The sequence below is a fragment of the Eulemur rufifrons genome, chromosome 7, assembly GCF_041146395.1.
Source record: "Eulemur rufifrons isolate Redbay chromosome 7, OSU_ERuf_1, whole genome shotgun sequence".
In the NCBI taxonomy this organism is placed as follows: domain Eukaryota; kingdom Metazoa; phylum Chordata; class Mammalia; order Primates; family Lemuridae; genus Eulemur; species Eulemur rufifrons.
The window spans coordinates 264,870,081-264,886,487 of record NC_090989.1 but is presented as its reverse complement, the minus strand read 5'-3'; the positions used below and the strand labels follow the sequence as shown (position 1 = coordinate 264,886,487).

At 42.8% G+C, this 16,407-nt stretch overlaps 1 protein-coding gene across 2 annotated transcripts; it reads left to right on the top strand.

The window, feature by feature from the left end:
* Window positions 1–1,831: 1,831 nt before the first annotated feature.
* TXN (thioredoxin) lies at window positions 1,832–14,482 on the top strand. 2 transcript variants are annotated; one of them, XM_069474536.1, is made up of 5 exons: window positions 1,832–1,970; window positions 5,897–6,001; window positions 6,458–6,517; window positions 13,477–13,542; window positions 14,087–14,482. In XM_069474536.1, exons 1-5 carry the CDS (start codon window positions 1,947–1,949, stop codon window positions 14,147–14,149), a joined length of 318 nt encoding a protein of 105 aa, XP_069330637.1. In that variant the 5' UTR covers window positions 1,832–1,946; the 3' UTR covers window positions 14,150–14,482. The 2 variants fall into 2 exon arrangements, with proteins under 2 accessions (XP_069330637.1, XP_069330638.1); XM_069474537.1 differs by lacking the exon at window positions 6,458–6,517 and having other exon boundaries at window positions 14,087–14,317.
* The last annotated feature ends 1,925 nt before the right edge of the window (window positions 14,483–16,407 follow it).

Genomic DNA, 16,407 nt, shown 5'->3' with positions numbered 1-16,407 from the left:
ATTATCTCCATTTCACAGATGAGGAAACTGAGGCACAGAAAGGCTGTGTAGACTTACCTAGAGTTCCCCAGCTTTGAAGTGGTAGAGTGGGGATGACGATGAGGGAGTCTAATTGCAGAGTCTAGACTCTTAACACATACTCTGGCCTCCCAGTGCCTTATAATTGTGTCATCCTCCACATCTACTCTGTATTGGTCCTGCGGAGGTGGGAGGGAGTCTGTACCTCCTCAAATCACTGGCCACTTGGAAAGTCCTTGGATAGAAGATGTCAGCTGAGGATGGCGTGCACTGCCCCTTCCTACAACTCAATGACCTGCTGTCATCTCCCAAACAAATTCACCAACATACACATAAGTCAGGAAGCTGGGCTGCAGTTGGACTGAAGACCCAGCAGCAGAAAATCAGGTTGTAGATTCTGCTCCGGGTGCTCCGTGAGACTCCTCTCTTTGGGAAGGTTGCTGCATTCAAGGCAGGCAGTCCATCCTCCCTGGGTCTAGGCCTGTCCTTAGAATGTGTCCCTTGTCTATATCCTTATCCATGACCTGTGCTCCTCAGCCCTCTAGAAACTTTGCATGATATGTTCAAAACCTTTGGTTTTTCTCCCTTCCTCTCTGTTTGAAAGAGCAGGAAGAAAGAAGCCAGGGGGTCTAGGGGGAAGCCAGGCAGCAGTTTCACCACCCCCTGCCAACCACACCTAGAGGTAGCTTCATTCAGAGGTGCTCAGCTCCGAAAATGCTGATTTGGGACCCTTCCTCCCAACCTTCTGGCTCATTCCTCTCTCCAGCTCAACAGCTTCTCCACCTCCACTTCCAGCTGCCGACAGACCCTCCCAGCTCCACAATTACAGCTAACATACCTTCCACAATCCCAATCCTGCCAGACCCAACCTGCAACATGCACCCCTGGATCAATACTAACTCTGTCTTCCCTGTTCCAGGAGTCTGCCTCTGGTAGAAAAAACTCACGCTATTGTGTGCTCTGGTGCCACTGCAAATACTGTATGCATAAGGTGGCCAAGCCCCGCAAGACACCAAGCAAGCCTAATTATTACTCACGACAGCTACTGTGTGCCAAGCACTGACTTAAGCACCTCAAAACACCACCACCATGAGATAGAGCCCATCACGATTTCTATTTTACCAAAGGGAAAACTGAGACCCGGGAGGTCAGGAGCTGGCACTGACATCTCACACGCCGCTGTCTGCTCATCAAGAGGCCAGCCAGTCCACCGGCCGTCTCTACCGCACTAGACAGCTTTGTCACACGGGAGCAGTGGGTTCATCGGTGAAAGCGAAAGAACAGGAGGGAGGGAAAAGAGCAGAGAACCGTCGCGGTCAATTTCGGAAAGGAGGCGAGGGCGCACACACCGAGATACTTCCTGGTCATCGTTACTCAGCATTTTGTGGGGTTCAAGAGGCTCGGGCGTGGCGGGCCTTTTCGAGGAATCCAGCAGCCCTGCTTGGGCGGTCCCAGGACTGTCTGTGGGCAGTTAGGGCCTGGCTGACGCATTCCCAGGTGGCCCGGGAAGGGCCCTGTGGCTCCGGGGGTGGCCGTCCGCCTCCCCACCCGCGAATGTGCCCTTCAGGTCACTCCATCACCACTTCCAGCTGGGGTACGGGCAGGGGGCGCTTTGCGCTTCGGGACCGAGGGTAGAGGGCCCTGGGACTCCGCCGGGCGCTTGCGCCAGCCCCGCCCTCCGCCAGCGGCCCCGCCCCCGCCAGTGGCCCTGCCCCTTCCCGGCTCGGCAGCTCCGGGGGCGGGGCCTGGCCGAGACTACTCGGCGGGCGCGCCCCCGCCACACGCACTCCGCGCGCGCCCGCACGCCCCGCCCCGTGCCGTCGCTATAAAGGGAAGGCGGGCTACGCGCTTTCCCCCAAACTCGGTTCGGCGGCTTGGATCCGTTTCCATCGGTTCTTACAGTCGCTCGTGAGACTCCAACAGTGAAGATGGTGAAGCAGATCGAGAGCAAGGTATGCGCTCCCGGGGAAGGCCAGGGCGCAACGCGCAGGCTCCGTGGCCAGGGAAAGGCGATGGGCGGGAGGTGGGGAGGCCGCCCTTCCTTATCCCTGGGGGAAGGGGACGCAGTGTCTCGGCCTGGGATTGAGAGAAGCCGGGGCCTGGGCGCCCCCGAGACGGTCGAGCATGCTTTTTGGGGGAGGGGAACAGAGGGACGAGGGTCCCCTGCAGAGCGGAGTTGGAGTGCCCAGCGCTACCCCGCGCCTTGTGCGCTCGGGAGATGCACGCGAGCGCCCGGGGGTTCTCACACTGCGCCTCCTGCACCCTCCTGTCCCGGTAACCCCGATTCGGGGAAGTGAGGGGACGGAGGGGGTCCGCCCTTGGCCACCTTCTGTAACTGGATTTGGGCCCAGGCGAGATGAAGGGCCCCTTGCAGAAGGCACGGGGTCGCTGGCCGCCACTCCCTCTCCCTGTGCGACGTGATCCACCGACATGGGGTGGGGGTGAGCCCCCTCGGGAGCGGGTCTAGGCCGGAGACCCCCTGCTGCCTCCTTCACAGCCCAGCCCCGAAGATGACGCGTACTGTATCCGCGCAAACCGGGCGGATCCAGGCTGGAGACCCTCGTGTGCGGGTCTGGCCTGGGGGCCAGAAGGGCCCCAGGTGGCCTCAAGGAAGTGAAGTCCGGGCCGTGCTCACGGGACTCCTCCTCCTGCGGCGCAGGGCGTGTTTCCGGCAGCTCTGGCTTTGGAATGACTCAGTCCCCAGGGTTGGGCCCAGGGACCTCAGCTGCCCTACCTATCTGTGATTCACTCACAGTCGGTGGGTTTTGCTGGAGCCAGGGTCCTCCCCAGTCCCCCGGGAGCAGCCGCGCCCAGCTGTTATGACCTTCAGTTACCCCGATTGCCGTTCTGTCCATTTAAAAATGCCGAAGGCAAAAAAGCGTTCCGATATTGAAAGTTACTGAAAGCCTTAAAACCTTCGAGACCGGGAACGCCAGAGCCTAACGTGCAGTGTCTGCTATGCTATAGCCACTCAAGACATATTTGTTAAATGCAGATGCAGAAAAGTGAATGGGGGGGAACTGATGCTGCTCGAACGGTGGAAGACCCCTCGCCAGCGTTTACCCTGCGATGCCTCCCACCCTCCCCCCTGGAAAGCAGGGGAAGGCGGGTCCTCACCCGCCGGGAGCACCCCGACCTGTTTGGTGCTCGGTGAGCTTCAGAGACGGAATTTCTCTGTAGTGGTCCCTGATCTTTTGTTCTTTTGATTATTATTGACTCCCAATATTTTCCCCTCATGTATTGATTATCATTGTCTTTTATCTTCTTGTCCTTAATCAGTTTTTTCTTATTGGAATCCTCGTTTTTTTTAATTGTGTGAGCTTTTCTATTAAAAACGAGCAGCCCTCTCATTTGTTGAAAAGAGAGTTTTGTTGCACATACTTTTTTTCAAGACCTATTGTGTGACAAATTGTTGGTCCTTGCCTGGGGCCGGGGGCTGGGGTTCTTTTCTCCAGGGTCTGGCAACCTCATCAGCATAACTGAGCAGCTAAGAACCCATTAAAGGAACCAGAAGACCTTCAAGAACCCATTAAAGGAACCAGAAGACCTTTGGGTGGTCTATATTGTTTCAGAATCCGTACACTGCAAACAGTTGATTAGGTGTACAGAGTGACAGGAAATAATTAATCTTCAAAATTGTGATTCAAAATCATTAATAGAAAGTTGCACTAATTTGATTGTTACTTGTAAATTTGGAATAAGCCTTAATTTTCATTCTGATGGGCTAAATTACTGCCATTGGCTGTCCAGAACAACTCTTTCTGAGGCACTCTGTTGTCAGTTTAGGGCCACTGGGGTCTATTTCAGACCTGAGTGCAATAATGGACTATAAAGGTGATGAAGAAATCAACACAGTTTGGGTTTTGTTGGTTTTTTTGTTTGTTTTTTTGTTGGTTTTTTTAAGAATAACCACCACCATTTATTGAATTCCCATGTACAAAGCACTTTGCTGAATGCTTTAGAAACCGCGCATTCTTGTTACCTTTGGGGTAGGTATCTTTAAGAAAAGAGATCTTAGACTCTGCTGTTACTTACCTACCCCAACTACATTGTTTTGTTTCCAGATTATTTGTGTCAATGATGGGAACATTTATTAATCTTGATTTATTCATCTTAATTGTGAGTTTCTGGGCGCTTGAAATTGTGATTTGCTTCTTAGTGACATAATCTTGAATAATTTTCAAGCTGATACCTGTTTAAGGCAAACTTAAGTATCAGGAGAAGAGAATTTGTACTTGAAGTCTGCACATACCTGGCTCTGTAACTAGTGTTGGCTTAAGTCAAAAGTTATTATGACATGTCTCTTTTCAAAATTTTAGGTAGTTTTGCTTGAATTTCATTCAGAACTGTTTTGGGAAACCTTGAGAGTGTTTGAAATAGATTCTTTCTTGAAAGTAATCTCATCAAGTTTTTACTGAGGATCTACCATGTTCAGAAAAAGAATGTGTCCATCTAACCAGGCCATTGGCATTTCTTGACCTTTTTTCTCTGTTTTACCACATGGATCTTGCAGTAAAGACTGGCTGGTTTGACTTTCTGAAAAATCCCAGTAGGAAAGGCTTTGAATGAAAGTGATCTGGAACAATCAGTGATGGTTTGGAGAAATAGTTTCTATATTTCTAACTTACTCTCTGCTGCATGCATCCTCCCCCCCCCCAACATGTCCACACCCAAAGGTAGGGTTGATGGATCTGCAGTTAATAAAGTTACCAAAGTTGTGTCATACCATTCTCAGGAACACCATTTGTGAATTGTTTCCCCAAAAACATAAGGTAGAAAATAGAAATCTAGAGAAGTAAGTGTACCACTTGAGAATTCACATTTGTTTTAGTTGTTGGGGGTTTTTTGTTTGGATTTTTACCTTATGATGTTTTATTTATTCACTTTCTTTCTTTATTGGACCAAATCTAATGATTCTTAACTTGTGGGGGAGGGTAATGTTTTTTGATTCAACCAATTTGACCAGCATTTTTCCCTTGAATGACACCTAGGTTTCAGATACAAATGTTTGTGTTTTTGACTTATCTTCTTTGCCCTGGTTTTGGTTTGGGTCAGCACTAACTGACTAATTGTGGTTAAAATAAGTCCTTTGTAACTAGAATGTAAGGTTCCTAGGGTTACAGTATCAACACTATTGGTAAATAATTCAGGGAGGTTGGTGGTAAGGGATTTCTTAGTCATTTCTGCTGGGAATTTTATTTAACATGCATTCCTTATGCAAAGTAATATCTAAGGAAAATGTCCTTCATGAGGAACTTAAACTATGGTTCATTTACTGAGCAGTGAGGGTGTAGTTATAAGATAAACAGCAAAAATCAAAGGTTGAGAAACAGGGTGATCTCAACTCTGGAAACTCTATTTAAAAAAAAAGCACAAGAAAATATACTTATGTCAACAGTGATTGTCTTGAGTGTTGGGGTTTGGGGAGAGGTTAGTTTCCTAGACTTTCTTAAGTAACTTGTAACATTTCAATTGTAAAATCCTGTGTCTTTGTGACATGTTCAACTGAAGTGACCCCTTTCATCAGTCCGTAATCATTTAGTGAATGTCTACCATATATCTAGATTTGATGTGGATATAGTTTTAACACAAATACCTATTTTTTTGATTCACAGTATTTTATAAAATATTTGTAAAGACATGAATAGTTCTTCTACACATTACATCTTGTTTCATCTTACTAAGTAATGGTACCAACAGTGTGTAGGATTCCTTCAGACCTAGTTTATTTGGCTTGTTTGGGGGGTTTTGGATTTTTCTTCTTAAAAAGTAGGTCCTGAAAGCAAGACCTCCAAAAGTTGTATCTTTGTGTCATCAAGTCTCCAAGGCTTTTGGAAATGAAACTATTTAACATAGGCTTTTCTTTTGCCCTTCTTAGTTTGCTTTTCAGGAAGCCTTGGATGCTGCTGGAGATAAACTTGTAGTAGTTGACTTCTCAGCCACGTGGTGCGGGCCTTGCAAAATGATCAAGCCTTTCTTTCATGTGAGTATCAAACAACTTCTGCTTTGTAAGAGATTTGTGTTTTGGGGGTCGGTCACAGAGTTAGGAGTGAAGGACAGTTAAAGGGCTTTGTTTTGGGGGTGTTTTAGCTGGATCTGTGGTCTAAAAGTAGTAGTATAACAACTTAAATAATTTAAATTTGATACATGTAGCCCATTGAAGACAACTTTCAGAGGTTAATTTCTTAAATGGTTTGGCATTTTTTTCAAGTTGAAGCCTGGGCTATCTTTGAAATTTTGGCCTTAATGTGCCAAATTATTTTATACTACGAAGAATTTGATTCAGAGAAAATGTATGTCCCTGTGCTTCCCCAGTCCCTCGTCTAAATTTTTGGATCTTTAATTGGCCTCTACTTTTATTACGTTTCCATTTAAGAAGCTTAAGTATGTTGACGACCTAGTTCTAAATTTTTTTAATTTTGCATTTCAAATTTTCCAGAACCTCTCTGAAAAGTATTCCAATGTGGTGTTCCTTGAAGTAGATGTGGATGACTGTCAGGTACGTAGCTGGAAATTTGAGATACTAATGAGCTTTTCACATTGACCTTTTTTTCTGAATTGTATAGTATATCTTTTTTATAAATATGTCAAGTAATACTAGAACTATAACCCTGTCTAAAAAGTTCTATTTCAGAAGAACAGGTAATTGTGCCAATTACGAGTTTAATCCTCGATGTCGGGAGCTGAGTATATCACATCCTAAGCTAAACACTAAAACAGATGGATGAGGCTTCTGTATCTGATTTGCCACCCATCTTTCTAGAATCCTACATTCTACCTAGCATTCTGAGGTGCTCAATAAATAGAAATTGAATTTGGCTGTGATAATTAAATTATTAAATTAATTAAATCCATAGATGATGGGATCACCAAATCATGAGACCACTGTTCTTTGTAAACTTCTAATGGCATGGACACATGTGTTTGCAAGCCTATCGTAGTCTTGGTTTATTTTAGTCCATTAGAAGCCCAAATGTTTTAACCAATAAACACCAAGATGCCTGAGAGAGAGGTGAGAGAATAATTTGGGGGAAATCCCAGGGTTGGTTTTGTTTAATAAATATTTGTTTTGCACTTGATATATACCAGGCATGTTCTATGTGGTTTATAAGTATCAATTCATTGAATCCTTGGTGCTATTGTTATTTTCATTTTACAGATGAGAAAACTTAAATACAAAGAGATTGGTTGTTCCTGGAGTTACAGTGATTTAAAATGAGGTAGTTTGGCTTCCTGGCCTTTGCTCTTCATCACCACCCTTTAGAGGATGCTCTGTCTTGTGGGTGCAGATCAGGTTCTTAGCATATGACCTTGCCTCTCACACAGCCCGCTGGCCTGGGAGAGCTTATGCGGGATGTATCACCTAGTATCACGTTGGGGTTCTTTACAGATGTGTGAGCATTTCGCTTAGCCCCAGTGTGGCAGGAGGGGTGAGGAGGGTAAGACATGGCAACAGAGGCGCTGGACCTGGGTCACTGGCATTTGTTTTAGGCTAATCTCTCATTTTCCTTGAGCTTGGTCTATGATCAGATCTTAACACCTGCCCCATCAATCTTCTAGGGTTGCTTATTCATTGAGCAAACAGTCTGTTAAAGGTACTGAAGGGGCAGTTAAGACAAGTATGTGGCAGCACCAGCTAAACATTTGAGACCCTAACACCACCACATCACTTCTCAGCACATTCTCTAGCTCATGCCGTCAAAGGCTCCTGCCTTGGCTTGGGCTGTCTTCTCTACCTGACCTGTCCTTTTCTTCCCTACTTATTCCTAGTCATCGGCTTCCATCTTCTGCACTAACCCTTTTCCAGTCACCCCCTTTTATGTACCTGACTAGGTTTGTTTCCCTATGATGTTCTGGGCCTCTCTCTGCCTCTTGCTTGTATAGTGGTGAAATGGGATGGATCCTTGACCCAGATTGCCTGCTTTATTTCCCAGTTCTGTCCCTTATTAGCAGCGTAGTCTTGGTTATTTATCTTTTCTCTGCCTCAGTTTCATCCTCTGAAATGACAATGTTACTCAAACATCCTAAGGTAGTTGTCAGGATTGAGATAATACCTATAAAGTGATCAGAACAGTGCCTGACACATAGTACTCAGTGAGTCTTGGCTATTGTTACAATGATCTCTGTGTCTGTCCTTTACCATTATCCTCAGTACATTTCTTGGCATCAGGGACCTTGTCTATTCACCTTGGTTTCCACTTCACCTAGCACACCTGCCTGGCATGTAGTGTAGATGTGGAATGAGTGAGCGAATGTTGTGTGGTTAAGTAAAGTTACTGTTCCCAGATTTTTTTTTTTTTTTAAGTTGAGAGTATAATTGCACTTTTGTGAAAAAAAATCCTTGTTCTCTGTTTTAATCAAACTTAGTCTTATTTTTTCTATATAGTCACTATAGCGAGGGGAAAATTACAGCTGGACTAAAGAAATGGACTGCCACTGACCCTATCAAATAGCAACTTGTTTTTTTTTTTTTTTTTTTTTGAGACAGAGTCTCACTCTGTTGCCCCGGCTAGAGTGAGTGCCGTGGCATCAGCCTAGCTCACAGCAACCTCAAACTCCTGGGCTCAGGCGATCCTCCTGTCTCAGTAGCTGGGACTACAGGCATGCACCACCATGCCCGGCTAATTTTTTCTATATATATTTTTTAGCTGTCCATATAATTTCTTTCTATTTTTAGTAGAGATGGGGTCTCGCTCTTGCTCAGGCTGGTCTCGAACTCCTGAGCTCAAACAATCCGCCCACCTCGGCCTCCCAGAGAGCTAGGATTACAGGCGTGAGCCACCGCGCCCGGCCAGCAACTTGTTTTTTATTTGAAAGTAATAACATGTGCTAGATGCCACGGTGTAAGCCCTTTGCATGAGTTACATCATTTAACTCTCATGTAACTCTGAGAATGGTTTTTATGAGCATCCCACTGAACAGGTGATGTGACTGCAGCACAGAAGCTGAAGTGGGTCTGCCAGGGCAGAGCAGTGCACCCGTCTCTACTGAGGACAGGTGCTCTCACAGCCTCAGTCACAAACCCTGGGGACGTACAGTCATGTGTCGCTTAATGACAGGGCTATGGTCTGAGAAATACATTGGTGATTTCGTCGTTGTGCAAACATCACTTACACAGACCTAGATGGCATAGCCTGTTACACACCTGTGTGATGTGGCATGGCCTATTGCTCCTAGGCTGCACACCTGTACAGCATGTTACTATGCTGGATACTGTAGGCAGATGTAACACAATGGTAAGTATTTGTGTATCTAGACATACCTAAATATAGAAAAGGTATAGTAAAAAATACGGTATAAAAGATTTTTTTTTTTATGGTACATCTGTATAGCGCACTTATTATGAATGGAGCTTAAAGGAGTGGAAGTTGCCCTGGGTGAGTCAGTGAGTGGTGAGTGAATGTGAAGGCCTAGGACATTACTGTATGCTATCAGACTTTGTAAACACTTAGGCTACACTAGATTTATCTTTTAAATTTTCTTTTTTCAACAATAGGTTCACCTTAGTTTACTGTAACTTTTTTACTTTATGAACTTATAATTTTTTTTTAACTTTTTGACTCTTGTAATGACAGCTTAAAACACAAGCACAAATCTCTACAAAAATATTTTCTTTACATCCTTATTCTGTAAGCTTTTTTCCATTTTTAAGTTTTTTTAAAAAAAAAAACTTCATAGTTAAAAACTAAGACAGAAACGCACACGTTAGTCTAGGCCAACACGCGGGCAGGATTGTCAGTATCACTGTCTTCCACCTCCACATCTTGTCCCCCGGGAAGGTCTTCGGGGCAGTAACCTGCGTGGAGCTGTCATCTCCTATGGTAACAATGCCTCCTGCTGGAAAACCTCCGAAGGATCTATAGCACATAATTATAGTTGCTATACTTTTTATATAATTGCAGCGCAGTAGGTTTACTTACACCAGCTAAATGCATTACATACACTATGAAGTTAGGTTACTAGATGATAGGAATTTTTTAGCTCCATTATAATCTTATGGGATCACCGTTGTATGTGTGGTCCATCATTGACTGAAATATCCTAATGCAGCTGGTGACCGTGGATATTGAAAGCACACGAGGACTTCTGTATGACAGAGCTGCTCCTTCATGTCTGCTTGGGGCACGCTCCTGATCACCCTGAAAGCATCCTTGGAAACCTTGAAGTGGCCCTTTAACAAACTGGGGATCTTTAACTTAGCCTCTATATATTCATAGAAAAGTATCAGTACTAGCCCTTTTGAAAGAGATAGACATCTTATTTCTTGGACAGCCAACAGATTATGATACTTATTTTGTGACTTAAAACAAGAAACAAGGTAATTTAGACCCAAATAATTTGCAACCTTTTAGAATGCCATGTGTTTCAATGTTGATTAGAAGGGCCAGGAATGAGTTAATGATAGAAATGACAAAGCAGGCTTAAAGTTATTTTGGCCCTGTGGAGTGCTAACCTAGAAACCAATGAAATTAATAAGGTTAAATGTAGTCCTATTGTATTTACTAATAAAAATCTGAGATTGGGCAAAACTGTAAGGATGGAGAACAGATCAGGAGTTGGGGTAGGGGGTGGTTTGACTGCAGAGGGACAGTGGGAGGAAATTTTGAGGGAGTTTGAGAACCGTTCTGTACCCTGATTGTGGTGGTGGTTCCATGACTGCATTTGTCAGTTCACAGAACTCTATACCCGTCAAAATAATGAATTTTGCTATACGTATATTTTTTAAAATTCCAGATTGTTTACAAAAAAACAAAAAATGGGAAGTATCCTCAGCAGTAGGTTAGCTTTCTTTTTTTAAATGAGGGGAGTGATAATGAAACAGGATCAAGAGTGTTTTTAAAACCTTAAAGGTGGCCGGGCGCGGTGGCTCACGCCTGTAATCCTAGCACTCTGGGAGGCCGAGGTGGGCGGATCGTTTGAGCTCAGGAGTTCGAGACCAGCCTGAGCAAGAGCGAGACCCCATCTCTACTAAAAATAGAAAGAAATTATATGGACAGCTAAAAATATATATAGAAAAAATTAGCCGGGCATGGTGGCACATGCCTGTAGTCCCAGCTACTCGGGAGGCTGAGACAGGAGGATCGCTTGAGCTCAGGAGTTTGAGGTTGCTGTGAGCTAGGCTAACGCCACGGCACTCACTCTAGCCTGGGCAACAGAGTGAGACTCTGTCTCAAAAAAAAAAAAAAAAAAAAACAAAACCTTAAAGGTGTAACTACTTAGGAAATTTCAGATAGAATGAATACCTTTCACATCACTGCAGGAATGGGCAAACTAGTCCATACAACAAGAAGTAGAAAACAAAAAGAAATAAAAGTAAAATTAAATAGAGTTATGGAACTATCAAACTTTACTGAGATCCATAAAAGATTTTAATACATAGGTATATTGTGGTCCTGGATATTGACTCAGTATTATTAAAACGTCAGTACTCCCAAATTTGTCTAACTTTAACCCAATCTCAACCTGACATTTTTGGAAATTGATCATGATGTTCTGAAATAGTGTAAGTATTTTGTAAAATTTAAAATAAGGAGAGGCGTGGGTTGGGAGGGTAGGTAGGAGGGTACAAGCTCCATAAAAACCAAGTATAGATTAGCTGGATTAATTAAAACAGTGTGGTCTTTAAAAGCCTGTGTTTTTAATAGATGGGATAGGGTAGGGCTGATGGATTTGATTACATAAAAGTCTTATTTTTTTTTTTAGACAGAGTCTCACTCTGTTGCCCCGGCTAGAGTGAGTGCCGTGGCGTCAGCCTAGCTCACAGCAACCTCAAACTCCTGGGCTCAAGCGATCCTACTGCCTCAGCCTCCCGAGTAGCTGGGACTACAGGCATGCACCACCATGCCCGGCTAATTTTTTCTATATATATTTTTAGCTGTCCATATATATTTCTTTCTATTTTTAGTAGAGATGGGGTCTCGCTCTTGCTCAGGCTGGTCTCGAACTCCTGAGCTCAAACGATCCGCCCACCTCGGCCTCCCAGAGTGCTAGGATTACAGGCGTGAGCCACCGCGCCCGGCCTACATAAAAGTCTTAAACTGGAGAGCGAATATAATGATAGATATTGGTAAATGGATACAAATTCTTTGGAAGGTAGTTTAATGATAAATATCTAGAGACTTTAAAATAAGTCTTGCTCTTTCAGCAATTTCTACTTCCAGGGCTGAGGGGTGTAAAACTTGAACCAGTGTCCAGAAATATTTCCATATGAAGATTAAAAGTGTTTACATTAGGCAAAATCAAAACCATTTACATATTAGAACAGTGGATTGGTTCAAATGATAGTATATCCATACAGGGACTACTATGGGACCATAAAAAGTATTCATAGAGAGAAGCCCATTATATGTACATTATACCTACTGTGCCTGTGTTACAGTGCATATAGCATGGGTTTTAGAAGAAAAATATGTATTTAGGTGCATGAATAATAAAATGTTAACAGTAGCTAGTAGAGAATATGGATGGCTTTCCTTTTCCTTTTTTTTTTTGCATTGAATACAGATTACACTTTTATAAATGTATGGATAAATGTATAAATTAAAATCTTCTTGAATCCAGTAATTCCACTTTAAGGTTTCTGCCCTAGTAATGTGTAAGAATTTATTCGCAAGGACACACATAAATTGGAAATAACCTAAAGGTCCCGTCTGGGGAATTGAATCCTATGTCAGTTTTAAATATCACTCTTACACTCAGTGAAATGAAATTCTTAATGCTTTAACTAAAAATGTACCATATAAAGACTTGGCTGCGATTTTAAGAAATAAAATATATGAATACAATTTAAAAAACATTCAAGAATCTATCTCAAAGCATTAACTCCACTTCCCTGTGAGCATGTCTTTTTTCTAGCTCTTTAAATGATATACTTTCTTGTAAATTAAGCAGTTATTTTGTATTAAAAATAAGTAAAAAAAACCAATATTGGAGCTATTCTTTTAGATTACTGTGATTTTGTTCTTAAACAATTCTTTTTGTGTGGGTGTCCCTCTTGCTAACTTTGGGCTTTAGCCCTTACTATCAGTGTACCCTACTCTTATAATAAAACTAGAAAAACTATGGGCAAGAAACAAGAGGTGCAAATTCTGAGGAATAGCAAAGATTATAATCCTGAATCCAATTACAGCAGAATTTGTTACAGCTTCTTGATACATGAAATAGCCAAGAACTTGATTGGATTAAACAGCATACTGGATCCCTGGAGTATCTGAGGTAACATGCTGCTACCTGTTGGTGCCCCTCGAAGGAGGTAGATGGTTTTCATTGAGAATATAACCAGTTTGGTTTTTGTGCTGCCATTATATTCATTATATTGATTTTTCATGTGCTGAAACATGTCCTAATGCTGAGGTGTAGTGTACATAACAGGAGAAAGAATCTGGTCTTGGATTACCTCTGTCAAACTCAATGCCCGCTCTCTTGTCTTTATCACCCCCCCCCCACACCCCCTCCCAGGATGTCGCTTCAGAGTGTGAAGTCAAATGCATGCCAACGTTCCAGTTTTTTAAAAAGGGACAAAAGGTACGTACATCTCAACTTTAGCAACTCTTAACTGGATGAGAAGAAACCTGGTATAAATGAAGAAAGAACTGAAGTGACTTACCCCTTCACAGTATGAGGCATGTCACTATTTTCTGCATTTAAGAATATTTAAATATGTCTTTCTTCATTGACTTAAGTACCTAATGTAACATCTATTAATAATTGAAAATTGATCTTTGCTAGAACTAATCACTAAATCCCTGATTGGTACATCATATTTATATCGTAAAGTACGTAGAATTCTTTAGACTTGGGCAGTTCATTTGTCATTGTTAAAGGTATTTGTGTTAAAAAATATATATATACTTAAGCCTTAGACTTTTCTTGAGGATTTTTTTTTTTTTCTTTTTGTTTTTAACTTTAAAAGAGAACTGTATGTTATTCAGGGAAGTTTGTTTTAAGTAAGACTATACTTTCTCTTCCTTCCACCCCCCCAATTCTTCCCTCATTCTATGATCATACCTTATGTCCAAAATAATGATACAATGCTACATCTAATGTCAATTCAATATTCTCTTAACAGGTGGGTGAATTTTCTGGCGCTAATAAGGAAAAGCTTGAAGCCACCATTAATGAATTAGTCTAATCATGTTTTCTGAAAACATAACTGGCCATTGGCTATTTAAAACTTGTAATTTTTTTTATTTACAAAAATTATGAAGTGCGGAAGCTATATACACAACTGCCATCTGATTATAAATGACAATAAAATATTAATTCTACCCTTTTTAAAACTGTCTGCTGTCTGAATAGCTTTCAGAATAAATGAGACATTGTCACTTAATGTCCTAATTATTTTCATATATTTTTCGATCGCTTTTTAGTGACCTTGCAGGCCTCTGATTATTTTATTTAAAGTTATTGCTACACCATAATGTAGTTCTAGAAAAATCTCTTGTTGGAAGCAATATAGGTAATAGTGTGATGCTAAAATTCTTTATTTTTTGACCCATATAAGTAGAGAAAAGAGTGTTCTCTGTTCTAGCAAGTAAATCCACTATGCTGTGCTATATCTGTTAGAAATTCTCCATAGTTGACTCACAAGGGTGTTCCCTTACCAGCGGTATTTTTATTCTCCTTGAGGTATCTAAGAAAGTCTAGTTTTAGAGGGCAAATGGGGGTTTCAATGTGGGTGGTAAAGAGTGTGGAAATTAACTCGTCATTTCATGCAAAGAACATTGTTTCCTGTGTTCTAAACACAATAAGGGGCAAGAGAAATGCTTGAAGAAACAGTTTTCAAGTTTATATAAAAATGAATATCATACAATTAATCATATGCAAGGCATTATCCTTCTATTAATTTAATCTTTGCAAGAATCATATTTGGTGTAAATACTATAAAACCTGCATTTACCAGTGAGGAAACAGGCAAAGACTATTCCAACTAGCCAGTGGAGACGCTGGGATTTGAACCAAAGAAGTTTGGTGCTCAAATGGGGGCTCCTAAACTAGTATACTGCCTCTGAATATATTGTAAAATGACGGCCTCTTACCTCATCTGAAATTACAGTCCTGACCTTAGATGATCTCCCAAAATATTAATGGAATGTCTATGATGTGCCAGGCACCACACTAGGCTTGGGATAAGCTCTGAGTAAGCTCTTACCCTCACACAGCTTATGTTCTGGAAGGGGAGACAAACTCGTGGATAATAGACTGTGGTGCATTCTCTGAGGCAAAACAAAAAACTGGGCACAGTAATTGAGAATATCGGGGGGGGGGGGGCCTGCTTTGGATCAGGTGGCTGGGACAGGGTTCCATGAGGTGACTAAACTGAGACCTGAGAGATGAAAGGACCCCAACCTGCTGCCAGCCAGGGAATCTGCTTTCCAGCAGAGAACCACATGCACAAAGGCCCAAGTCGAGAAAGAGCTTGGTACATTGTAGAATGATCAGAGAAGCGTGGGAGAAAGCAGGGTAGTATGGCAGGGCTCAGTCATCCAAGGCCTCACTTGTTCTAGATGTGACAGGAGCCACTGTGCTCTGATGGTGGCAGTTCTTGGCAGCTGTGTGGAAAGTGGAGCAGACTGAAAACTGGAAACCCAGTCAGGCTTTTACAGTTACCTAGACCAGAGATCATGGTGGCTGTGATGCAGGAACAGTGGGGACAGAGTAGAGATGGAACAGAGTCCAAGGACTTGTGAGGGTAGGACCCAAGAATGGAGCCCAGGTTTCTGGCTTGAGCCCCTGGGTAGTAGAGGTGCCATACGACGAGTGAGATGAAGATTGGAGGAAGCAGGTCATGGTGATCAGGGCATCAGTCTCCAGATGTGCCAAGACAGGTGCTTGTAAGGTGTGAGTTCCAATGAAGATGCTATGCCGGCCGCTGGGTACTAGTGTAGAGCTCAAAGGACAGGTCTGGACTGGGATAGGAATTTGGAAGACAGTTCCATATAGATGGCACCTGAAAACAGGAATATTTGAGATCACCCAGACCAGAGTCCAGAGTGAAGAGGACTCCAGACAGCCCGAAGAACACCCAACATTTAGAGATCGAGTAGAATAGGAACTACCCAAGTAAAAAGGGCAGCCAAGGGGAAGGAGAAAAAACCAGAAGACAGTTCTCTCTGGAGGCAGAGAGAAGAGCATTTCAAAAAGGAAGGAGTGTCAATGATCAAATGCTGTTGAGAGGCTAAGAAAGATAAGGACAAGAAAACAAAGTGGAGGTTGGAGATGCCAACAAAATTCCTACAGTGATGGGGATGGAAGCTAGGTTGGTGGGAGCAGAAATCACACTTCTTGTATCTGTCCAGAGGAAGTCACACTTGCTTGGGAAGAGACATGTCCAAAGATGATTATTGGTTGCATCATTGGTGGTTTATAGCAACAAAAAATTCAATCTCC

Coding starts and splice junctions, on each gene's coding strand:
- TXN (XM_069474536.1), top strand. CDS start 1,947: ATGGTGAAGCAGATCGAGAGCAAG. Junction 6,518..13,476: donor TAGATGTGGATGACTGTCAG/GTACGTAGCTGG, acceptor ACCCCCTCCCAG/GATGTCGCTTCAGAGTGTGA. Junction 13,543..14,086: donor TTTTTAAAAAGGGACAAAAG/GTACGTACATCT, acceptor TTCTCTTAACAG/GTGGGTGAATTTTCTGGCGC.